At 45.3% G+C, this 25549-nt stretch overlaps 2 protein-coding genes across 2 annotated transcripts in view; one reads left to right on the top strand and one right to left on the bottom strand.

Annotated features, from left to right (window-relative positions):
• The window catches only part of PBX1 (PBX homeobox 1), a 696336-nt gene that overhangs the window by 40462 nt on the left and 630325 nt on the right, over positions 1-25549 (bottom strand). The window lies entirely within an intron of this gene.
• The window catches only part of RXRG (retinoid X receptor gamma), a 55928-nt gene continuing 40019 nt past the window's right edge, over positions 9641-25549 (top strand). The window contains exon 1 of the mRNA XM_060232598.1: positions 9641-9776. Coding sequence (XP_060088581.1) covers positions 9728-9776 — 49 coding nt within the window. The 5' untranslated portion in view covers positions 9641-9727. The remainder of the gene's footprint in view (positions 9777-25549) is intronic.

Here is a 25549-nt window from a genome sequence, read left to right as displayed (position 1 = left end):
GTTGCCCAAAGAATTTTTAATGAGGCAGACCAAACCAGGAGCAACACCTTTTTGCAGCTCAGTGGCGTGAACTATGGAACTATTTCCACCGGCTGCTTCCATATAGCCAGGATTCTGCACATTGTCGTTATCGCTGCTGCAAATGCAGAAGCAGGCACATTGGTAATGGAGCTTCCACACACAGAGTTTTCTATACTCTTTCCTTCACCCACTCCTCAGACCCTCCATTTTCTGTGCATCTTTCCTGCTGCTCCACTTGAGGACAATTTGATGATTTTAAAAAATAAAGTCAACAGCCACTGTTATGTATTTGCTGTGTTATGTACTGCATCGCACTTTGTTATTATTGCCTGAGCTTGAGACAGGCATTCCTTACAAACCAGGATCCTGAAAGCCTGGAAGAATTGGCCAATCAGGATGCTAGGCATGAAACAACTTGTAACAAAGAAATGCAAATGAAGGATTCTGGAGTGAGCCAATAGGAGTAACTGTTGCCTGCTAGGGGGGCATGCTTAACTCAGCCACAGTGTATATAATGAGTGAAGTGTCTGTGCTGTTTGTGACTGTTTCTTCTTGCAATAAAGTGTTCTTGGTTGATTCAGAGCTGGTTGAACTCACTTTATTTCAGCCACAGCACTGTATTTAGCCTTCTCTCTTGCTCTGGAATTGAATTGGGGAGGGGCTGTAGTTCAATGACAGAACATGCACCTGGGATCTAAAAGTTTTCAGGTAAAAACCCTGATTAAAAGTGGCAATACTGATTGTCTGAAACAGCTACTTGGAGTAGGGAAAGGTAGTTTTGGATAGTCGTATGAATTACAGTTATGTAGTGGAGCATGCTAGGCGAATCTTAGTCACCAGAAAAAAACAGAGGCTTAACTATCTTATTTTTATGATGCTGTAAATGTTTTTGAATTTTTCCCCCTGCCCAGCTTCATGGTGTTTTTTCTATCCCTCAGTAGCCCCATTGTGCAGGTTTTGTGATCTGCATGACGGAATCACCATGAGCATCAGATACATGATGCTCCAAATCCAAATCATTTCTGATATTTGGGAGCAGTTAGAAACCTTCTGATCAGACAGTTCTAGTCTGGTTTCAGTTCACCAACAGAAGGGTGAACCCGCCAGCCCACATTGGGCCAGTGGGGGGAACCTCCCCTGATGTCGGTGCAATGATGTCACCCAGAAGTGACGTGATGTTACCCAACAGTGCCGGCGACATTGTGCGGCAGCCACTCTAGCCATTTCTGGGGAAAATCTATGGTTTTCCAAGATGCTCTAGCCATTTGGGAGGGAAAACTCTATGGTATAATAGGTTCCCTTCCAGGGAAGGCTAGGGACTTGGCAACCCTAGTCCATAGAATGTCAACTTTTGGCCAATCATTTGCGAGAGGGTCCTGCTTTTATATACATTTGGCTTCTGCATTTGCAGGAATTATTTCATTCTCTATGCCTGCTAGGCCAGGATTAAGGCTGTTAACAGACGGCCAGCTCAGGAAAGCATTGAGCTGCCCCAAAAGTTGAGCTGACTGGAAAAGGAGTGCCCCGATGGCCCATGAAAGAGGGATGGGCTGCGGGTGTCCCAGGGAGCATCTGGAGTGCTCACATGTCTGTGACTCCTCGGACATTCTTTAGGCACTTCCTGGCCATCCAGATGGCCAGGGAGGTGCCTTGGAGGCGCCCCAGCGAAAAGGCTCCACTTTCAAAGTGGTGCCTTTTTAAGCCAGCTCCTGGTAAGCCAGGGATGGCTTGGGGTTGGGATGGGAATGGCAGGCAGATGTACACATGTGGACACACTTTTTAGATCCACCTGCCTGCCATCCCCAGGGTATCTTTAATTGACCATCTGAAAGCAGCCTAAGAGGTATCCACCCTGACTGAGTAGAGGTAGTCATTCAGAATGTACTTGCAACTGAAACCAGTGGAAACAACCATCAAATTGATTTCCTAATAAGCTTGAATTGTAATATCAAAAAGCCCTGATCAGGCTTCCAAAATGATAAGCAAGTGTCGCAAATTTAATTCTTGGGGATTTTTTGAGCTGGAAACAGCCATGTGCCCATGGACAGCAGTGGTACTGGGACAAGAAGAGGAAGGGAATGAGAGGAGAAGGAGAAAGAGTGAAAACGATGCATACAAAATTGGTAGAAAGACAGAGAGATCTGTACAAGAGACCATACAAAAGCAGGCTTGAAATATCCCCTGGTTTTTATCTCTTTTGGTTAAACAAGCCTGAGTTTGCACAAAGCTCAGCTGGGACTGTGTTCCTGTGCATTCCTGCTAACCCCCCCCCCCCCCAAAAGCCCTATGTATAAGCAGGCCTCAGATTCAGCAGGAGCTCACAGGAACACAGTTTCTGAACCTTTCTGAGGGTTCCCCCTCCCCCCCCACCTACCTACCTTGTCCATTGAATAGCAGGTGCAGCTGCATAACAATCCCTGGATTAGGAGAGCGGGTAGCCAGCCAGCCACCAGGAGCTTTGCCACGCCCGCAGCAACCCTCACTAACCCCTGGAGAAGCCCGCACCACCCTTTCTCCACTTCTTACATGATTTTGGACAGTGGGTGGCTTGCTGACCTTTTGACTGGGGACAGGGGTGGCCCAGGAGAGCCCCAGGCAAGTGAGGCCTGCTTGGACTTGCTGGATCTCTAGCCAACCCAAGCAGACCTCACTTGCCCAGGGCTCTCCTTTCTTGCATTGGGTGGCTTTTGGCTGGTGGGGGGCGGCATATGCTAATGAGCTCCACCACCTATTTTTCTACAAACGACCCCTGTGTATAAGGATGTATCACTGGCAACCAAGATCAAGTTAATTCATACTACAATATTCCCGGTTACCATGTCTGGGTGTGAAAGCTGGACAATGAAGAAAGCTGGCAGGAAGAAAGTTTTCATTTGAAATGTGGTGTTAAAGGAGATTTTTACAGATACTGTCAAAAGGACAAACAAGTGGGCTGTAAATCAAATCAAGCTGAACTGTCCCTCAAAGCTAAAATGACAACATTGTGGCTATTGTACTTTGTTCACAACATGAGAAGGTCACTGAAACGACCATAATGTTAGGAAAAGTTGAAGGCAGATGGAAAAGAGGAAGACCTAACATAAAATGGACGGACTCAATAAAAGAAGCCACAGTCCTCAGTTTGCAAGACTTGGGCAAGGCTGTTCACGAAAGGACATTTTGAAGGCTGTTAATTCATAGGGCTGCCATAAATCGGAAGTGACTTGACAAGCATTTCACACACCCACACATTTGTGATAGACAGAAGAAAGCGTGCCAGCATCAATAATACTTGTATATAAATGCTTTGTGGATATTGTGTAGCAGCGGTACCAAAAAGCAAAGCAACCTTTCTCTATCCCGCTTCCCCTACTGAACTTGCCAGGAAGACCTTTCTCTCACCCCACATGTCCGATCGAGGAGATAACTTGTTGCAAAGAAGCGATAGCAGCACCCACAACTGGGGCAAATCTGCTAAAGGTTCTTAGGTGAGTATAAGGCGACTCAACGACATGACTCATTAGCTCCCAAGGAATGATCAGGGAATTAGCATGGCAACCAAAGGTCTCCCAAGGTGTAAACAGCTTCTGAATTATATCTGCGTCTGGGGATGTCTCGGTACATTGTGTAAGGTAGGAATTTCCCAATGCCTCTCTAGGTTCTTGTTTTATTGATGTGCTTATAGCTGGGTCTTTTGCTCGGCACAGAGAAGAGCAAAACTAGAATAGTTTCCCTCCCCCCTCCCCCGCCGGCAAGATGTGCTTGAACAGATGGGTGCTCTGGGAGACAGCGATGTCTCCATTTACAGGTGTTCTCAGGATCTCATTGGTTCAATGTGCTGTACTCGGTAATGGAATTACCTCCTGGGCCCTCCGGTGTTAATTTCATTAATGTGTTTTCAGCAGGTATCTCTTTAACACCCAACCCCTGAACATATTAGGTGGAAGGAAGTAGGTTTCCTTCAAATGAAACTTCATAACAAAATACAGATATAAACACAAGATCCAACCTGACTTATGTTAGGTCTCTGTGGCTTCTCAGCTGGACTTGCAGTGGACGGATTTCTGTGTGCTTTGTTCTTTCCCTGCAATGGATTAAAGTTAAGGGAAATGCAAAGTTTGGCCAGTTTAGCTGACCCTGCATAAAGAGAGCGGGGAAGAGGGAGGGATGTGCATTCTACAACATGACATTTAGCTATATTGGTTTGCAGGGATCGTTTTGTAGAGAAATAGGTGGCGGAGTTCATCCAAAGATTGTTATGCAGCTATACCTACTATTCATTGGACAAGGTAGGTAGGTGTGGAGGAGGAGGGGGAACCCTCAGAAAGGTTCAGGAGCTGTGCTCCTGTGAGCTTCTGCTGAATCCGAGGTATGCTGGTTTGGAAGATCAATAGGATGTTTACTTAATATATATGTTCACCCTATTACAAGAGTGTAAAGTGAGTTTTAGAGCTGCCAGCCTCCAGGTGGGGCCTGGAGATCTCCCGCTTTTACAACTGATCTGCAGATGGCAGAGATCAGCTCCCCTGGAGAAAATAGCTGCTTTGAAGGGTGGAAACTTTGGCACTGTACCATGCAGAGGGCCCTCCCCTCCCCAAACCCCACCGTCTCCTGGACCCACACCCAAAATCTCTAGGTATTTTCCATTACAGACTTGGCAACCCTAATGAGTTCTCTTATCATTGTAAAGCTCACAATGACAAAAGATTCTGAGAGAGCCTTCTTGGTCATGACATCAAAATTATGTAATTCCTTACCCAGAGATATTCATCTGTCCCTGTCTATCACTGGCTTGCTCCAGCAAGTGAAAACGTCTGTTTGCCATTCTCTCAGTAATTCCTCCTTGCTGCCTTATGTTTTATTCTGTTGTGTTGAGTTTTATATATATATGTATTTTGAGCTCTGGTTTTCAATCAGGTTTGTAATGTATTTTTATTATACTTGTTAATTAAAACAAATGAATGTTCCATTACCATGCATGTAAAGAGTGGAGGGAGCAGGGAATATCCTTTTACTATTTCATGTAATCATGGGGAAATAAATATTAGCAAAGGCTTGCTACTATACTACTATTAAGTATATTCTAAATTGTCAAGCAAGATAGGGATGAGAAAGACTTGCGATCTAGACTTGAAAATAAAGGGGGGGCCGCCAGAAAAATTAGGTAGAAGGAGAGAGAAATGAATAAAAAAAGTGTAGAAAAGAAGAGAGAAATTAAGGAAAAGAGCAGGAAAGGTTGTTGTATCTTGCTGCAACACTCTAATTACTTACAAGGTTTGGCTGATTTGGGTGCAAGGAGAGAGAAAGGCTAGACTAGGGGTGTCAAATGTGTGGCTCAGGGGCCAAATCAGCCCCCCAGAGGGCTCCTATCAGGCCCGCGAGCAAGTCTGCTTCTTTCTCCCTCCCTTGACTCCCTTGCCATAAGTCACCTGATGGCAAAACAACAACAATGTGCATCCGTATATGCAAACTGAAACATAATTCCTATATTTAAATAGAAATTTAACTCATCTTAGTTCCAGCTCTGTCTCCTGCCCAGCTATTGATGATGGCTGGAGAAATCTTAAATGCCTTTCTCGCTTTCCTTTTTTGAATTCACTTCAAACAGCCCAGTTGCCTTTAACAGCCTTCGTTCCAGGTGTGGATTGGCCATTAAAACCACTACGGAAGTCCTGGTGGATCAATAGCCTGGGAAGCAGGATACAGTGACCACCAACATGCACACAGACACCACCACCGCTGTGAGGTAGTCATAAGCCAGTGGCCCCGCCTGTGTTGGAAACACCACCTTGAGCCAGTGGGTTCCTACCACTCACAACACACATGAGTGTGGGCTGGGACGAAACTGTGGAAAGCCTGCTTCTCTCCTTCCCACTCCATTGAGAGGAGCAGTGGCAGGGCTGTTTTCCAGGGTTGTTTTTGCCTCACGATCCACCCTTGCTTCCTTCCAGCTTGCACCAAGTTCTGGGTCCTCTGTGGCTTCTCAGGAATCCATCCTCTGTAGCCAGTTTGGTGTAGTGGTTAAGAGCAGCAAATTTTAATCTGCGAGAACTGGGTTTGATTCTCCACTTGCAGCCAGCTGGGTGACCTTGGGCAAGCCACAGTTCTCTCTGAGTTCTCTCTGAGAGAACCCAAGAGCAGTTCTCTCTCAGCACCATTTGTCTCACAGGGTGTCTGTTTTGGGGAAAGGAAGGGAAGAAGATTGTAAACTGCTCTGATATTCTGAGTGAAGAGCAGGGTATAAATCCATTCTCCTCCTCCTCCTCAAAAGAAGAAGAACCCAGACATTTTGAGGACTGACCTATAAAAACAAGAGGACCTTTTTCCAATTTGTTCTTTGTTTATACCTTCTTCCAGCTGTTTTTGGATGAAGTTTTATTTTGGCTTCTGTACTGCCTGACATTAATTTTCTCTTGTGGTGTAAATTGTTTGTGTGACATAAATTGTTTCTTAAGAGCATTTCATACACTTCTGAGGCAGGTTAAAGCATATGCAAAAATAGTGTAAAGCCCAATAAAGAACGCCCTTATTTATGTATTTCAATGTTAGCTACCTTCTTTTAAATCAATATGATGGTGTTTGAATAATTTTTATTAGAAGAAGCATGTATGGAATGATTATCGATCACAAGCCATCCTGTCAGGAAAGAGTGGGGGTGGGGCAAGTCTGAGCTCCTTAAAGACGCTGAGGCACCAAGAAAGTAAGTGGATTACATTGTGCCGATTTGTATTAGATCTAGGTTAGCATCTGCTTAGCGTCCTTCACGCTGACTGATAGAGATCAGTGGAACACACAGGAGACTATCTTCTGATCTCGGTTGCAAAGTCTGATTATTCTTTGGTTGAACTGGCTGTTAGTATTTTATTTATCTACTGAGCACATTTGTATCCCACTTTTCCTCCAAGGAACTTGTGGCAACATAAATGGACTCCCTTTTCTCCTCATAGCTTCCCATTTTCTCCTCACCACAACCCTGTGAGGAAAGTCAAGCCTAAAGAGTATGCGTGGCACAAAGTCACTTGGCAAGTTTTGTGACAGACCGGTCTCTCAGATTCTTGCTTGATATGCTAATCACCAGGACTTTTTCCCCTGGAGAAATGGAGTTCCAGAACCTCTTTGTGGAAACAAAATTCTCAAAGCCCTGCTAGCCACTATCCCACACTGCCATGTAAGATCATCCCAGGGAATATTATGTAGTCAAGCTAACACCAGCAGTTCTCAAATGTTAGCCCCTTAAATCTCTGACTCTGCTATGGATTATTGTGATGGTGAAACGACTGGATCAAGCCAAGGATGTTCATTGTGTGTTCTGAACAGCCTCAGCTTTTCACCCTTGACTGTTAACACCTATCACCTCACTCTTCTTTTCAAAGTGGAAACATTCATGAGGATTCAAACAACTTTCCCCAATTGTCTCTGTTTGTCTGTAAGCCTTTATTATGGCAGAATATACAGTCCCAGAGCTCATGCCCCCTACTGTGAATAGTCTCATTCAGTGAGTGGAACTCTGCATTCTTCTGATTGGATTTTAGAACTATTATATAAAGGAGGATAAAGTGTATTTTCAAACATGCCCTACAGAGCAGAGACTGTCTTTCCTTGTATAGAAAGGACTCAGCAATGTTCACACAACACAGAATGACATGAAGATCATTACTCGTAACTGGATTAGCTTAATAAGCTTGCAAGCTTTTGAGCAGTAGCGTGCTGCAGTTAGAGTCTCTGACTAGGATCTGGAAGAATCAAGTTCAAATCTATGTCTGGCCATGGGAATTCATTAGGTGACCTTGGGCCAGTCACTCATGATGATGATATTGGATTTATACCCCACCCTTCACTCCAAATCTCAGAGTGGCTCAAATCTCCTTTATCTTCCTCCCCCACAACAGACACCCTGTGCGGTAGGTGGAGCTGAGAGAGCTCTCACTGAAGCTGCCCTTTCAAGGACAGCTCTGCAAGAGCTATAGCTGACCCAAGATCATTCCAGCAGCTGCAAGTGGAGGAGTGGGGAATCAACCCCGCTCTCCCAGATTAGAGTCCCTGCACTTAACCACTACACCAAACTGGCTCTCTCAGTCTATTCTTACAAGATTGTTGTGAGAATAAAATGGAGGAAAGGGGAATGATGCTGGAAGTTGTTTTGGGTTCCCACTGGGGAGAAAAACAGTATAAGCAAGTAAGGCTGACATAATCAATCCCGGTATTGGGTCCAAACTAACAATGTGAGACTTTCTGCCTAGGGAGTGTGGTATTGCTGAACCAATGTTCTCTCAACAGCCCTAAATCCCACTCCCTCAATTTAGAGCCAGTTTGGTGAGTAGAGGTTAAGAGTGGCAAACTCTAATTTGGAGAAACGGGTTTGATTTCCCACTCCTCCACATGCAACCAGCTTGGTGACTTTGGGCCAGTCACAGTTCTCTCAGAACTCTCTCAGCCTCACCTACCTTGCTGAGTTTTTATTGTGGGGAGAGGAAGGGAAGGAGATTGCAAGCTGCTCTGAGACTCCAAGTGAAGGGCAAGGTATAAATCTAACTACTACTACTACTACACTACTACTCTTCCTTCTCCTCCTCCTAGGGGAGAGGGGATTCCCAGAAACAGGATTTCAGGAGTTGTTTGGGGATGCCAAGCAAGGCCAGCCCAGCCACTAGGCAAACTAGGTGACTGTCTAGGGCGTTGGCCTTCTGGGGCGCTGAATTGGGCCTGTTTTTGAAAATTTGTTATCAGTGCGGGGGGGGGGGGGCGGGGAGTCATCAGAAGTTGCCTAGGGTGCCATTTAGTCTAGGGCTGGCCCTGATGTCAAGGGTTAGAGGAGGCAGGAAAATAGCACTCTGCAGTTGCGAATGTTTGCACCCACAGAACATGTTGCCTGTTTTATATTCTGCCCCCTTTTCCTGTTCTGTGTACTCTTTTGTTGATTAAACACAAGGAGGAAATAGTGATGAAACGTGGTCTCTCTCAAAGTTGCCACCTTTTATTTTGTTGGCACTTGTTTTCCTTTGACACCTGCACAGGCAGGTCAACATTCAACAGATGCCCCTTTCCCAACGTGGAAATGCCGAGAAAGAAAAGGCTACTCCATTTCTGCCTGCCACCCTTGTTAAAGGCTCAGGATCTCTGCCAGAAGTAGAAGTGGCAAGCTTAAGAGTAGCTGGAAACTTAAGAATTCACATCCAGCAAAACTTTGAGGCTGGCAACATTTGATTCTTCTCTGAGATCAGCACCACGACAGCTGTGTGTGTTTGACCATATGCCACCCTCTCCATTAATTAGTTCCAACAAGCATTGATTTTTGATTAGTACGTACTTCAGATAATACCCTTTCCCTCTCCTCCCAATTTATTTCTCCCCTGCTTTTGATTTGTGACCTATACCAGCGCCGCGCACTGCACAGCATCGATTGGTCTTGTGGCTGATGGATTAAGCTAGCGCTCGGGCACAAAACATATATTCGGGGAGGAGGGAGAGAGAGGAAAAAGCCCTGCCCAGAACTGAATAGGAGAGCAGGCGCTGAATCCATCCAGCCGCGGCCACTGCCTTAGGGTAAGCAGGACTTCCTCTGGCAAGATTCTGGCTTCACTTTGACGGGCAGCTGCCACCGGATTTCTGGAGAGAGCTTTCCTTGCCCTGAGGTTGCTAGCCAGCTCTGAATATTTTTTCCCCTACTGTTCCTGGAGTGAGAGGCATCATTGCGATTCCAAAGGAAGACATGCGCTGAAGATTAAACATGTATGGGAATTATCCACACTTCATTAAGTTTCCCACAGGCTTTGGCAGTAAGTATTTCCACGGGCGGTTTCAGTTTTCTAGTTTTAGATGCAGAGGGCGATTGGGCAGCCTGAGCACAGAAGAAAGAAAGATGCAAATGCAGGAGAAAAAAAACTCATTCTGGTCGTGTTTAGGGAAAGGAGAAGGATGTTTCTCTGCCCCTCTTAAAACAGTAACAGGGTTCTAATTAGGAAGGAATTCCATGGACTTTACTGTGACTAATTGTGGTTTTGAGGTTTCTTTAAACTTTGAAGCGAGGCATTGCATAAACTGGCAGATTGTGCATGTTGTGACTTAGCTGTGACTTAGTGTAGCCTGTGAATTAGAATTCTCCTGCACCCTCATTTTAACACGTGGTGCCTCGACTGAATAGATTTTCATCAGAATGAAAGAGATAAATTGGATTATCTCAGCTAAATTGTATTCTAGGAACTCTGTCCCTGCTGCCCTACTTTCTTTCCAGTTACCCATAGGGACACAATCCTAGACAGATCTACTCAGAAGTAAGTCCTATTGCATTCAACAGGGCTTACTCCAGGAAGGTGTTCTTAGGATTGTACTTGGCATACTCAAGTGGTCAACCTGTGCGTTGTTGACACTCTAGACTGGGAATTCATCGGTTTGAATACTCTTCCATATGCAAATGGTCTGCATATAGAAAACTTGTGCAGGGAAAAGACTGTTCTGTGGGTAGGGGTGTTGTGCATGCGCTGGCGAGTTCTCTACCTGCAGCCTGAAATGGTCAAGGCACTGAGTGGTGGTTTCGGTGAGAATTAGGCCTGAAAGTATTCTTAAAACAACTGAGAATGTCTTAAGCCACTTTGACTTAGACCAGGGGTTTCTAACATGGTGCCCGTGGGCGCCATAGCACTTGTCGACGACTTTTCTGGCACCCGCCAAGTGCTCTTAAGAAGCAGGTGGGGTGAGGTACCTCACCTGATTGACTATTGGAGATGTGATTGGCTGCGCAGATTTTTTTTTTAAAATGTTGCTTTGGCGGCAGCTGCCACCACAGCACAACCATCTACACTGTGTCACTGAAGTTAAGCTGTGGCGATCGTTCTGTGGCTCGCTCCACCTCCTCTGGCAGCCATTTTGTGGCAGCCATTTTGTTGCCATACACACCATTCCATGTCAGAATTCCTGGTGTGCCCAGAGGCTCAAAAAGGTTGGGGGCCCTGGTTTAGAGACAATAAGTAAGTAAATGTGCTACATTTGCATGTGACTGGCTCACACTGGGAAGTACAAAGTAGGGTTGCCAAGTCCAATTCAAGAAATATCTGGGTACTCTGGGGGTGGAGCCAGGAGACATTGGGGGCGGAGCCAGGAGCAAGGATGTGACAAGCATAATTGAACTCCAAGGGAGTTCTGGCCATCACATTTAAAGGGACGGCACACCTTTTCAATTCCTTCCTTCCATAGGAAATAATTAAGGATAGGGGCACCTTCTTTTGGGGCTCACAGAATTGGACCCCCTGGTCCAATCCTTTTGAAACTTGGGGGGTATTTTGGGGAGAGGCACTAGATGCTATACTGAAAATTTGGTGCCTCTACCCCAAAAAATAGCCCCCCAGAGCCCCAGATACCTGCGGATTAATTCTCCATGATTTTCTATGGGAATAAATCTCCAGCAGTTCCCAGCAGACATTTCCCTCCCCTCCCCCCACTTTCTGACGACCCTGAAGCGGGGGGAAGGCCTCCAAACCGGGGGATCCCCTGCCCCCACCTGGGGATTGGCAACCCTAGTGGAAAGCTTACCACTAGATGTGAATGAGTGAGTAACAGTGTAATGCTAAGAAAAAACCCCCACACCCTTTAATTAGAATTGCCAGGTCCGTATAGGGTTGCCAAGTCCAATTAAAGAAATATCTGGGGACTTTGGGGGTGGAGCCAGGAGACATTGGGGGAGGAGCCAGGAACAAGGGTGTGACAAGCATAATTGAACTCCAAGAGAGTTCTGGCCATCACATTTAAAGGGATAGCACACCTTTTTAAATGTCTTCCTTCTATAGGAAATAATGAAGGATAGGGGCACCTTCTTTTGGGGCTCACAGAATTGGACCCCCTGGTCCAATTGTTTTGAAACTTGGGGGGTACTTTGGGGAGAGGCATTAGATACTATACTGAAAATTTGGTGCCTCTACCTAAAAAAACAGCTTCCCCAGAGCCTCGAAACCTCCAGATCAATTCCCCATTATACCCTATGATGATGATATTGGATTTATATCCCGCCCTCCACTCCGAAGAGTCTCAGAGCTCACAATCTCCTTTACCTTCCTTCCCCACAACAGACACCCTGTGAGGTGGGTGGGGCTGGAGAGGGCTCTCACAGCAGCTGCCCTTTCAAGGACAACTCCTACAAGAGAATAGAGCCCCACATAGGGAATAATGAAGTGCTCAGCAGACGTCCCCCCCCCCCGTTTCTGCCGAGTCTGAAGCAAGGAATTGGCCTCTCTACTCACGAGTTGCTGCCAACTTCTTCACAGCAACACAGACACACCATCCCAAGAGGAAGCTTTTCAATCGGAGATGGAAGCCTCTGGAAAGCAAAGGCACATGGTCCTCTGGGGGTGGGGCTTCCCCCCGCCGGCCAGCTGACTGGGGGCAGGAAGGAGCCTGGGAAAGCGGAAGAACTCCCGTTGGGACCTGGGGATTAGCAAGCCTAGGTCCGAACACCAAACTACCTACTGGGATGTTCTGGTAGACACCCCGGGTGACGTAGGCATGTTGGTGTTGGGGGTGACGCTCTGGTTTTTGGACAAACTCTTTGGTTTGAAGCTAGTTCTACTATAGACTTTTACCCAAAAGTCACCCCCACTGGCCAGCTGCGGGAGAGCCTAATCTGAGCATGTGCTGGCTTTGAGAGAGTGTTTTGGAGGCTTCATGTCCCATATGAATTTTTCAGAAGGATTGATTGTTTTTTGGAAATATTTGTGAATTTGGAATATCCTTCATTGAAGAAAGCCTTGAAAAGGGTTGATTGAAGTCGATGGCCTGTCCTTGAGAGTCCATAAATTATGAATGTATGTATTTATGTGTGAAGAGGACATTGTTTCCCTCCAGAAAAGACTGTCCCTTTTGATATAAGGGACAATATTGGTATGGCAGTGTCTGGATGTTGTATTGAGCATTGATTTAAGCAAATGGTTTACTGTACCATCAGTTTGGTAGATTACGTAAATGAATATAGCAATTGTACTTATTAGTAATTTCCATCACTATGACCTTCTGGTTATGTTTTTCTATATTCCTAAGTGAGTTCTCTCGCTTGCAGTCTTAACCTCTAGATGGGGCCTGGAGCTCTTCCAGAATTACAACTGATCTGTAGACTACAGGAACTAGTTCCCCTGGAGGAAAAGACAGCTTCAGAGTGCAGACACTGTGGCATCATTAGAGAGCCAGTCTGGTGTAGTGATTAAGTGTGCGATCTGGGAGAACCGGGCTTGATTCCCCACTCCTCCACTTACAGCTGCAGGAATGGCCTTGGGTTAGCCATAGCTCTCGTAGGAGTTGTCCTTGAAAGGGCAGCTGCTGTGAGTGCCCTCTCAGCCCCACTCACCTCACAGTGTGTCTGTTGTGGGGGGAGAAGATATAGGAGATTGTAAACAGCTCTGAGTCTCTGATTCAGAGAGAAGCGCAGGGTATAAATCTGCAGTCTTCTTCATCATCATCATATCCCAGCCCAGCTCCCTTCCCAGGCACTGCACCCAAATCTCTAGTGCGATTGGCAACCATAAGTATCCTCATGCCATCCAGATGAACACAACACATTGGCCGTTTTCCCATAGAGCTTACCGCAGAGCGACGTCCCTCTTCACCGCGCAGCGTCTGCGCGGATTTCCCACCAACTGCTCCGTGGAACCAGGAAGTGCCTGACCTTTTGCGTCACAGATGTAAACCGCTAAAAACCAGTTTACGTTAGCGACGCAAAAGCCGTGGCTCTTCCTGGTTATGTGGAGCAGTTGGTGGGAAATCCGCGCAGATGCTGCGCGGTGAAGAGGGACGTCGCTCCGCGGTAAGCTCTGTGGGAAAACAGCCATTGTTAGAGGTTCCACAAGCATCATAGTGAATATATGCAGGAGGCAAACATACCATTTTTAAAACTTTATAGGGATGCCAGACTCCAGATGAGACCTAGGCATACAGACTACAGAGATCAGTTCCCAAAGATGCTTGAGAGGGTGGACTCTGTGGCATTGTACCCCACTGAGGTCCCTGTCTTCCTCAGGCTTCACCCCCGAATCTGCAGGAGTTTCCCATCCTGGTTCTGGCAACCACACCAATGGCTGGCAATTTTACACCAAGATCACTCATGAGTCGATTCTTGGATTTGCTTGCTTGGCCACCATTGATTCAATCAGCTGCTAAACTGCTTTGCGGTTGCGCGCCATCTCTGATGGAGGAGTTTCATTTTCTTCTGTGTCGTAGCCACTTTTGTATCTGAGCAATAAGTGAACTTGATTTTCTTGCAAGGTCATTGGCTGATAGTGCTGCTTCTGTCGCTTCGTCGTATGGCAATTACTGACAAAAGAGCCAATATGGAAGCAATATTACTGATTATTTTAAAAAATGGGTTTGGTGTTTGACATTAATACCTTTTCCCCCACGTGCTTGAACAAGCTGATAAGTGGATGCGGAAGAGCACAGGAAAGTGTTAATCTGCAGGCGTGACAGGGTGGTTCTTCTTTTTCACCTCTGCTGCTCAAATCCGTGATGTAATCCAGACCTAACAAAGTGCACATTCCATGCTGGATTGAACCTAAGGGATCAAGATCCACTCCAGTAGTACTCTTCACTTTTAGGTGCCGAGTGAGTGTTAATTGTTTCGCATTTTTTTTAAAGAGGTACTTCAACAGTGCAAACTCCCCAAACACAATTATATCCTAAGTCTTACTGAAATAATTGGGCTTAAAAGTGTGTAACTCACTTGAGGACTCATCTGACAATCAGTACAACTGCAGCAAGTGCACATTTTGATACAGCCTGTGTTCAGGGCTGGTGCGTGGGAGTAGGCAAAGTAGGCAGTTGCCTAGGGTGCTACCTGGCCTAGGGGGCACCACTGGGTGCCCCCTCCCAGATGCATGACTCTGGCTCCTGACCACTGTCATCTTGTCTTCTCCCATCACCAAGCTGCCCTCAACAAAACCAAGCCACCCCCCCCTCTCCCCAATGTGCGACTTGGTCTCCCACCTCATCCTCCCACTCCCACCTCACCACCACCCTTTTTCCTGGTGTGGCCAGCAAGCACTTATTCTCACAATTTTTTATAACATATCACGTTAAAAAAAATAAATTAAAAAATCAGCAAATTAAAAATGTGAAAAGTTTCAAGTTTGGCGCTCTTCATTTTCCCTGTATTTTTTAATAATGGGGGGCGCTAGTGGGTGATTCGCCTAGGGCACCAGAAAGCCTAGCATCGGCCCTGCCTGTGTTATGCTGGTTCATGCACCCCAGAATGGGAATAGGTGATGGCTCCTTGCCTTGCGTGTTTTGACACAAACACATCTTTGCCACTACATCAACCAGGGTGTGTCACTTCTCCGGACACTTTTGCTTCTTTGCCTACAGTTTTCTTTGGCTATGTCATGAAAGAGGTTGCTGCCCTGTTAGCAGCTGAACTTGATGCAACACCTTTTGCATAATGAATAGACTTGTATCCTAGGCTTTGCTATATCATTGTGTCACTGATGGATGTCTGGGCAGTTTTCCTTGTACCGTCTCTTTGTTAGAAAGTCTAGGAGTCCTCTGTATAAGTAAGGGATTCTTCACAGTCCCAGAAGTTTAGCAGAAAACGCTAATTTGGCATTAATTGGCACTTCACTGATGACTGTTTCTGCCATCTTTTCAACAACAGATGCTTTGCAGAAGTACTGGCTAAAAAACTCCATTTTTAGAAAACTCCCCTGAAGACTCTCCCCCCCCCCAATTTTTCTGATGGAAAAATAGAAAAAAATGGGATGGGAGCACTAAAAAAGGACTTCTATGAATTTGTCGATGATTCCCCCTCCCTCTTTGAAATTAATTCGTGGAATGTTTTATGGGATAAAGTGTTACTCTCTAAAACGTGTAGTATGAAAAATTCTGAGGATTTTTGTTGCAAAATTGGAAAATTTCAGGGAGTGCTGACTGGGGGGGAAATCCTGGAATCCCCCCCCCCCTTTTGAGATGCATGAAATATACTTAGATAGCATAAGGTGTAGCAGTTTGCAACTCTCTCATTGTAGCATTGGAGGTGTTTGCTGATTTGCTGGTAGAAACCCAAGACATTTATACTTTTGAATCCCACAAGTATGCCAATTTGCATGATTATACACGTTAACTAATATACGATACATCTGATGTTGATAAAACAGCAAAATAGGTTTAGGTACTGGATATATTACATTCCCACCCCCTACCCCTGTAAAAATTTCTGCTTTTCTCTTTTAGGAAAAAAAAATGGAGGGAAAAACTGTGCTACAGAATTTCGATAAATTTTATATCCTGCAGTCTTATCTGGTATTATCAGGGCTGTTTTTTTTTTGTAGCAGCAACTCGTTTGCATATAAGGCCACCCCCCCCAACCCCGCGATGTAGCCAATCCTTATGGAGTTTACAGTAGGCCCTGTGCTAAGTGTCTTGTAAGCTCTTGGGGGGGGGGGGGATTGGCTGCATCAGGGGTGTGTGGCCTAATATGCAAAGGAATTCCTGCTACAACAAAAGCCCCGTGTATTATATATAACAGCCAGCATGATGGGGTGATTAGATTGCTGATGTAGAATCTGGGAGATCCAGATACAATATCTCAACTCTGCCATGAAATCTCACTGGGTGACATTGGGCCAGAAAAGTTCCTGCTACAACCCCCCCCCCCCCCCCGAGGTTTTGATAGACTTTCCAGTAAATTTCCAGGATACTAGTTTGGGATGCCTTCTGCAATGGACATATGGGTCAGGAAGCTGAAACAAAATGGCTTGTACCCAGGGCCGGCCCTAGACTGTCTGGCACCCTAGGCAAGGCTAACTTCTGGCACCTCCCCCCGTTGCACTGATAACATCGCTGAGTCCCATGGGGGAGCATCCAATTCGGCACCCCCAGAAGGCCAGCACCCTAGGCAATGGCCTAATTTGCCCAGTGGCAGGGCCAGCCCTGCCTGTACACTACTGCTGTTTGGCTCAAAGCAAGCAGACTGGGTTATAATGGTAGAAATTAGGCTTACAATTACTTTACCCATAGAAAAACTACCCCAGATCATGTTAGGATATGACGACACCTTCTTGCTAAGCATTTTACCTAAGGTGATATCTTGGAAATGTATTTATTTATTTACTACTTTTATACCTCACCTTTCCCCACAAAGGGAACCCTTGGTGGCTAACTTGTAGGACTACCAAGCCCCCAGTCCGGGCGGGGGTTCCTCCGCCCAGGAGGTTCCCAACCCACCCCAATGTCACTGCCACGATGTCATCACCCAGAAGTGACATCACGATGATGGCGTACAGCGGCCACTCTAGCCGTTTCTGGGAAAACTCTATGGTTTTCCTGGATGCTCTAGCCATTTGGGAGAGAAAATCTCTATGGTACAATAGGTACCATAGAGTTTTTCCCTCCAAAGCGGCTAGAGCTTCCAGGAAAACTATAGAGTTTTTCCGGAAACGCTTAGAGCAGCCGGTGTGTGCCATTGCTGGCGTGATGATGTCGCTTCCAAGTAACGTCATTGCGTCATGCACGTGCTTCGCGCATACACGAAAATCCCTCGCTGGAGAACACAGGGGACTTGGCAACCTTACTTACATGGTCCTTGTCTCCTTTACTTTATCCTCACAACAAACCTTCAAGGGAGGTTGGGCTAAGAGTGTGTGACTGGCCAAAGCAAGCTTATTTGGCATATTAGGGATCTGAAACTGGGTCTCCTGGATTCTACTCCAACCACTACTCTTGTACACAAAGTACTAAGTACGTGTTTGTAAGGAACCAGTACAAAACTAACAACTACAGTTTATTAATCCATATTAGTAAAATAATAACCAGTAATAAACACGGCTTTTTTGAGCAGCCTACAACTCCCATCAGTCCCAGCCAGCATGGCCAATGGCTGGGGCTGATGGGAGTTGTAGGCAAAAAAACATCTGGAGAGCTACCGTTGGCCACCCCTGTCTAATGCATATATTTCACATTATTAAAATGATGCTCATACAGACATGCAGATGTATGGTAAATGTATTGGTAAGTCTTGATAAGCAGACCCAAAGGAAAATGTCAGAAGATTCTGACACTGACCAATAAACGTCACAGGCAACTGAGTCCTTCAGGTGAAGGATTTCCTATGCTAAGAAACAAAACAGATTCATGATAGAAACATATCTGGCATTTCCCACTGAATTTCATACCCTCTAAAACTTCCCAGTTCAACATTCATCACAAGTTGCTGACATTTACTGTAATACAATATGAAGTGAATGCCAGGTTTTCCCAAAGCAGCACGAATAACCCCGCTTGGCTTTACAATTGCTCGGCTTTTAGCATCGGTTTCTGTTCCAGGCAACAGTTTAACTGGAGTGAGCTTTTCCTGATCATTTGGATAAATAGCCTGCTTAACATAAGAGCCACATAGAATAAATATCAGGTGTTTGAGAACCACAAGACATGAATGTCAGATGTTTGAGAGGAAGGAAGGAAGGAAAATAGCTGGGGTAGGAAGAGAGAGGTGGAAAAAAGCAACTCTAACTTTAAATGCATTCTCCAAGCTGCTGGCTGGCTTGGCTTGGAGAAGTGATTTAAAGAGAGAAATGCCTTCTCCAAGTCAGCTGATGGGGCAGTGGGGACTTCAAGAGCCGCATGATGTGTGTGAAAGAGCCTCATGTGGCTCTTGAGCCACAATTTGGCCACCTCTGACCTAGTGCGTGATATATAAAAATGCACTCTTGGTTCCAGGTGAGGGGACTCTTGAAATGTAAGATGGGGAAATTAAATCAAGGCTTGATTTAGTAGGGGAAAATGTCCTCTTCTTCTGCCTTCTGTGTCAATGCAGCATGGTAAACATGTGACAGATTCATCTGTCAGGTTGCATTACCTGCCTGACAGGTACAAGGACCACAGTGGTTCAGTTTTAAATGTCACATGGACTAGAATCTTCTGGAATGATTGAGATTTTGGTCCCTCTGGGTTGCTGGCTGCAAAGTGGGACCACTGTTCATTTCCAAGATAACATAATTCTCTGACCCTCTTTGGATTTGTAATATTACTGAGATCCCCAACAAAGATTACCAAGAATGAGGAATGGCTTGAAACAACTTTGACATGAACCACAACCAAAATCTCTTATGCAGAGGTCTCTAGAACTAACAGTGATTGTAGGGCAATTCTACAAGTTACCAAGCCCTTAACACTGGAAAAAGACTAGTGCGGGGGTTGGCAAACTTGTTTAACGTAAGAGCCACATAGAATAAACGTCAGATGTTTGAGAGCCTTGAGACATGAATATCAGATTTCTGAGAACCGCAAACAAGACAAGGAAGGAAGGAAGGAAGGAAAATAGATGGGGAGGGTGGAGAGAGAGGGGTAGAAAAAAAAAGCAACTTTAACTTTAAATGCATTCTCCAAGCTGCTGGCTGGCTTTACTTGGAGAAGTGCCTGAAAGAAACAAATGAAGAAGAAGAAAAAGATATTGGATTTATATCCCGCCCTATACTCTGAATCTCAGAGCAGTCACAATCTCTTTTACCTCCCCCGCCCCCACAACAGACATCCTGTGAGGTAAGTGGGGCTGAGAGAGCTCTTACAGCAGCTGCCCTTTCAAGGACAACTCCTGCAAGTGCTATGGCTGATCCAAGGCCATTCCAGCAGCTGTAAGTGGAGGAATGGGGAATCAGACCTGGTTCTCCCAGATAAGTGTCTTTGCACTTAACCGCTACACCAAACTGGCTCTCTTGCCAAAATGCCTTCTCCAAGTTGGTTGACAGGATGGTGGGGGCTTTGAGAGCCATACAATATGTGTGAAAGAGCCACATATAGCTCCCAAGTCACAGTCTGGCCACTCCTGGACTAGTGTATCAATTGGTAAAGGGATGTAAGATTAATAATCATTTAATGTGGTAAGAAGAATAACCAATTAATGTGGTAAAAAGAACAATACAGCTTGGATAATTTATTCCCCTTGGTGGCCAGCATGCTGACTCATTTTTTTTTGCATTTCACTGTTTTAGGTAGGGTTGCCGCGTCCAATTCAAGAAATATCTGGGGACTTTGGGGGTGGAGCCAGTAGATTTTGGGGGGTGGGGCCAGGAGACATGGGGCGGAGCCAGGAGCAAGGGTGTGACAAGCATAATTGAACTCCAAGGGAGTTCTGGACATCATATTTAAAGGGACAGCACACCTTTTAAAATGCCTTCCTTCCATAGAAAATAATGAAGGATAGGGGCACCTTCTTTTGGGGCTCATAGAATTGGACCCCCTGGTCCAATCCTTTTGAAACTTGGGAGGTATTTTGGGGAGAGGCACTAGATGCTATACTGAAAATTTGGCACCTCTACCTCAAAAACAGTCCCCCCCAGAGCCCCCAATACCCGCAGATCAATTCCCCATCATTCCCTATGGGAACCGTTCATGGAGGTGCATAATGGCTGTGGGGTTGGGCTTCCCCCGCTGGCCAGCTGGCTGGGGGAGGGGGGAAGCCTGTAAAACCGGGGGATCCCCTGCTGGGACCTGGGGATTGGGAAGCCTAGTTTTAGGACATATAAAATGGTGAGAGAGAAAGGATGTAGCATTAGGCCTGGGTCCCAGAGCACTTCCTGACCATGGACCTCTTCCTTCAAGGGAAGTGCAACCTGTTCTTCAAGGGGACTCTGTTTACCATAAAGACTGGGGAAATTCCTACAGCATCGTGAATGCTGTGACATAACTTCTGGGAGCACAATGGGAAGTGATGTCACGATGTTCATGGCAATGTTCTCCCACCCTTTTCATCCTGCTGCTCTATCAAGTGAGGAAGTGAGGCTGCCCATTGCAGTGAGCCACTTGGTAATGCTAGTAGTCTCAGCTCTTGGGTGTTGGGTTGTGTCAATTAGTTTCCCAGTGGTGTTGGAGGCCTTTCTAAGCATGTGCAGAAGTCATTTGATTAACACTCTTTAGGAAGGAAATACTTTCTCACCTACTGGAAAAATAGTAGAATCTGGTGAACTACCTATCTCAGGAGAAAGTTTCCTTTCTCCTTTGCATTGTACCGTCAGATGAGTGACTTCAGGCATCCATTAGGCAATCATTTGAATGAGAGCAATAACCTTGGGTACCACTTTCTGAACATAAGAACATAAGAGAAGCCATGCTGGATCAGGCCAGTGTGTATATATACACTGTGGCTAGTAGCCACTGATGGACCTCTGCTCCATATTTTTGTCTAACCCCCTCTTGAAGCTGGCTATGCTTGTAGCCGCCACCACCTCCTGTGGCAGTGTTAATCACCCTTTGGGTGAAGAAGTACTTCCTTCTATCTGTTTTAGCCTGAGTGCTCAGCAATTTAATTAAATGCCCACGAGTTCTTGTATTGTGAGAAATACATCCCTCCATCCCATGCATTATCTTGCAAACCTCTATCCTGTCATCCCGCAGTCGACGTTTCTCCAACCTAAAAAACCCCAAGCGTTTTAACCTTTCTTTATAGGGAAAGTGTTCCAAACCTTTAAACATTCTAGTTGCCCTTTTCTGCACTTTTTCCAATGCTATAATATCCTTTTTGAGGTGCGGTGACCCAAATTGTAACAGTATTCCAAATGAGACCGCACCATCGATTTATACAGGGGCATTATGATACTGGCTGATTTGTTTTCAATTTCCTTCCTAATAATTCCCAGCATGGCGTTGGCCTTTTTTTATTGCAATCGCACACTGTCTTGACATTTTCAGTGAGTTATCTACTACGACCCCAAGATCTCTCTCTTGGTCAGTCTCTGCCAGTTCACACCCCATCAGCTTGTATTTGTAGCTGGGATTCTTGGCCTCAATGTGCATTGCTTTGCACTTGGCCACATTGAACCTCATCTGCCACGTTGACGCCCACTCACCCAGCCTCAACAGATCCCTTTGGAGTGCCTCACAATCCTCTCTGGTTCTCATCACCTTGAACAATTTAGTGTCATCTGCAAACTTGGTCACTTCACTGCTTACTCCAAATCATTTATGAACAAGTTAAAGAGCATGGGATCCAGTACTGAACCCTGCGGCACCCCACTGCTTACCGTCCTCCACTGCGAAGACTGCCCATTTACACTCACTCTCTGCTTCCTATTAATTAGTCAGTTTTTGATCCACAAGAGGATCTGTCCTTTTACTCCATGACTCTTGAGCTTACTAAGGAGCCTTTGATGAGGAACTTTATCAAAAGCTTTCTGGAAGTCAAGGTAAACAACATCTATTGGGTCCCCTTTGTCCACATGTTTGTTCACCCCCTCAAAAAAATGTAACAGGTTAATGAGGCAAGATCTTCCCTTACAGAACCCATGCTGAGTCTTCCTCAATAACTCGTGTTCATCAATGTGCCTACTCATTCTGTCCTTGATAATGGTTTCTACCAACTTTCCCGGTATTGAAGTCAGACTGACTGGCCTGTAATTTCTCGGATCTCCTCTGGAACCCTTTTTAAAGATGGGGGTGACATTTGCTACCTTCCAGTCCTCAGGAACGGAGGCAGATTTCAATGAAAGATTACATATTTTTGTCAGGAGATCCACAATTTCAACTTAGAGTTCTTTCAGAACTCTTGGAATTATGCCATCCAGACCTGGTGACTTATTAGATTTTAATTCGTCTATCAGTTGTAAGACCTCAATCTGACTCAGGTCTTTCAACACACCTTCCAAAATAAGTGGTTCTGGAGCGGGCAAACACTTCTCATCTTCCACAGTGAAGATGGAGGCAAAAAATGCATTCAGCTTCTCAGCCATTTCCCTATCGTCCTTCAGTAATCCTTTTACCCCTTGGTCATCCAAGGGCCCCACTGCCTCCCTGGCTGGTTTCCTGCTTCTAATATACATGAAGAAATTTTTATTGTTGGTCTTTATGTTTTTTGCAATATGCTCCTCATAGTCCCTTTTTGCCTGCCTGATCACAGTCTTGCATTTGATTTGCCACAACCTGTGTTCCCTTTTATTAATTTCACTTGGACTAGCTTTCCACTGCTTAAAGGAGTCCTTCTTACCTTTTACACCCTCCATTACTTTGTTTGTTAACCATGCAGGCCTTCTCTTATACCTGTTTGTGCCTTTCCTAGCTTGTGGTATATATTTTTTCTGAGCTTCTAGGATTGTAGTTTTAAATAGCCTCCAAGCTTCCTCAAGGGTTTTGACTGCATTTACCTTTCCTTTCAGTTTCCTCTTCACATGCCTCCTCATCTCAGAGAATTTACCCCTTATCTCAGAGAATTTACCCCTTTTCTGGCTTATCTACAAGATCCTACATATGCAATGTATTTGAATGATGCCATTATACAGGCTGCAGCCGTATCTCTGGTTTTATATTAAAAAAATGGAGCTGCATTAAGCAGCCTATCTGTGTTTACAAAACCTAAACCTTTGCAGTGAACTACACTATAAATGCATCCACCATCACTGTATACATCTAGCTACCCACTGATGCAGTGAGAAGATGGATTGTCACTTATACAAGACCAAGATTGACCAGTGTTGGCTTGGGAAATTCTTGTACTTGAGGTACTTGAGGAGTGCAGAGTTCTGAGAGGGAAGTCAGCTCATTGGGAATGTGATGTTGCTCTAGGACTTCTGTTTCTCCTAGGACTTCCACCCTCTGAAGCTGCCACACTACATCCAGGGAAGCTAATCTCTTTAGTCAGGAGATCAGTTCCTGGAGAACTCTACTCAGTACCTTGAGGATGGTAACCCTCACTCTGGCTGGATCCACATATTATTGGATGTTGTGGCATTGTAATACTTCATCTTCAGGATTTTCCCATCCAGACAGGACAGTCCTGGATCAGAGTGTTGCATTTGGTCATGATCAAGTAATAAATAGTTGATCAGGTAATTGACAAAATGGGACTGAGAAATTGATTGGCATCCCAACCCTATCTGTTACAACAATCTTTCACCTGTTTGATCTTAGCAAAAGCATTACATGCACTCTCTCTGGGACATTTAATTGCAGTGTCATTCACTGTCTATATAACAGTTTCCCCCTTGATGAGGTACCTCCCTGTATTGGAACCAGGGCTTTTTTTGGTAGAAAAAGCCCAGCAGGAACTCATTTACATATTAGGCCACACCCCTGACACCAAGTCAGCTGGAATTGCATTCCTGCTCAAAAAAGCCCTGGATGGAACCAACATTCGGCAATTTTTAGTCAACAGACTTGCTTTTCTCCCCTGTTTCCTCTTACCAACGGGGAGATGGGCACTCTTTCTTCTCTGGCCACCCATGGTGAGGGCCAGCAGAGCCAGCACAGAAATATAGCCTCTTCTGCAATATTGCCCAGGTATACTTACTATAAAACATTTTTTGTTTTTATCAGCAATACATATATTGCATGAAAGGAAAGGAAAGAAAAGGTCCCCTGTGGAAGCACCAGTCGTTTCCGACTCTGGGGTGACGTTGCTTTCACAACATTTTCACGGCAGACTTTTTTACGGGGTGGTTTGCCATTGCCTTCCCCAGTCATCTACACTTTCCCCCCAGCAAGCTGGGTACTCATTTTACCGATCTCGGAAGGATGGAAGGCTGAGTCAACCTTGGGCCGGCTACCTGAACCAGCTTTCGCCGGAATTGAACTCAGGTTGTGATGAGCAGAGAGTTCAGACCACAATACTGCAGTACAGCTGCTTTACCACTCTGTGCCACGGGGCCGCTCTATTGCATTAAAACAGACAACTAAATGTCAGTGCAAATTCAGCACCCTTGCATGTAGTTTTGGAGACCGTGACCGCTTCCTACTGTGAGATTGCCTGCTGTATTTACATTTCACAAAGCTTTACAGTAGCTTGACCGGATCCCGCACCTGTTTCTACAAGTGGAGATATGCATAATGTAATACTTAAAATGAGTCCTTTCTAGCTCTGTAATTAGTGCTTTATTTGTCTGCTATGTTCTGATTCCATTTTTTTCTGCCAAAATTAGCTCTCAGACAGATTTTCAGGAATTGGAAAAATATGTTCTTTGGCTATCGTAGCTGAGGTACGGTCAGAAGAGATGCAAAGCGACCCCTCTGTTTCCTTGTCCTCACCCCATTCGGTGGCACTTGGAAACGAAAATCAGCCCAAGGTTGTAGCATAAATATTTTCTGTTGTTTGAGATTGGGTTTTCCCCCCTAGTCATAGCTTGACCTTAGATCGGAGAGGCTTTCTTTTCTCTGTCAGACATCTGTCAGGTAGGGGTCCTTTGGTAAAATGCACAGCCCCTGAAAGCTTCATTCAGCTTCATCCAAAACTCCACGGAAGTTGGGTGGAGAACAAAATAAGCTATGGCCAGAAATGTGTTTCTGATATAAAATGAAGGTAAATTAATATGAAAATGAACATATGAAGCTGCCTTATACTGAATCAGACCCTTGGTCCATCAAAGTCAGTATTATCTACTCAGACTGGCAGCAGCTCTCCAGGGTTTCTCAAGCTGTTTTTTTTTGGCCACTGGGGTTTTTTGGCCACTATATGTACAGAGCGTTGGACTGGATGGGCCATTGGCCTGATCCAACATGGCCACTGTGTGTACAGAGTGTTGGACTGGATTGGCCATTGGCCTGATCCAACATGGCTTCTCTTATGTTCTTAAGCAGAGGTTTTTCATGCATATTTACCTGAACC

The sequence above is a fragment of the Heteronotia binoei genome, chromosome 2, assembly GCF_032191835.1.
Source record: "Heteronotia binoei isolate CCM8104 ecotype False Entrance Well chromosome 2, APGP_CSIRO_Hbin_v1, whole genome shotgun sequence".
In the NCBI taxonomy this organism is placed as follows: Eukaryota; Metazoa; Chordata; class Lepidosauria; order Squamata; family Gekkonidae; genus Heteronotia; species Heteronotia binoei.
This window is presented reverse-complemented; position numbering and strand designations above follow the sequence as displayed.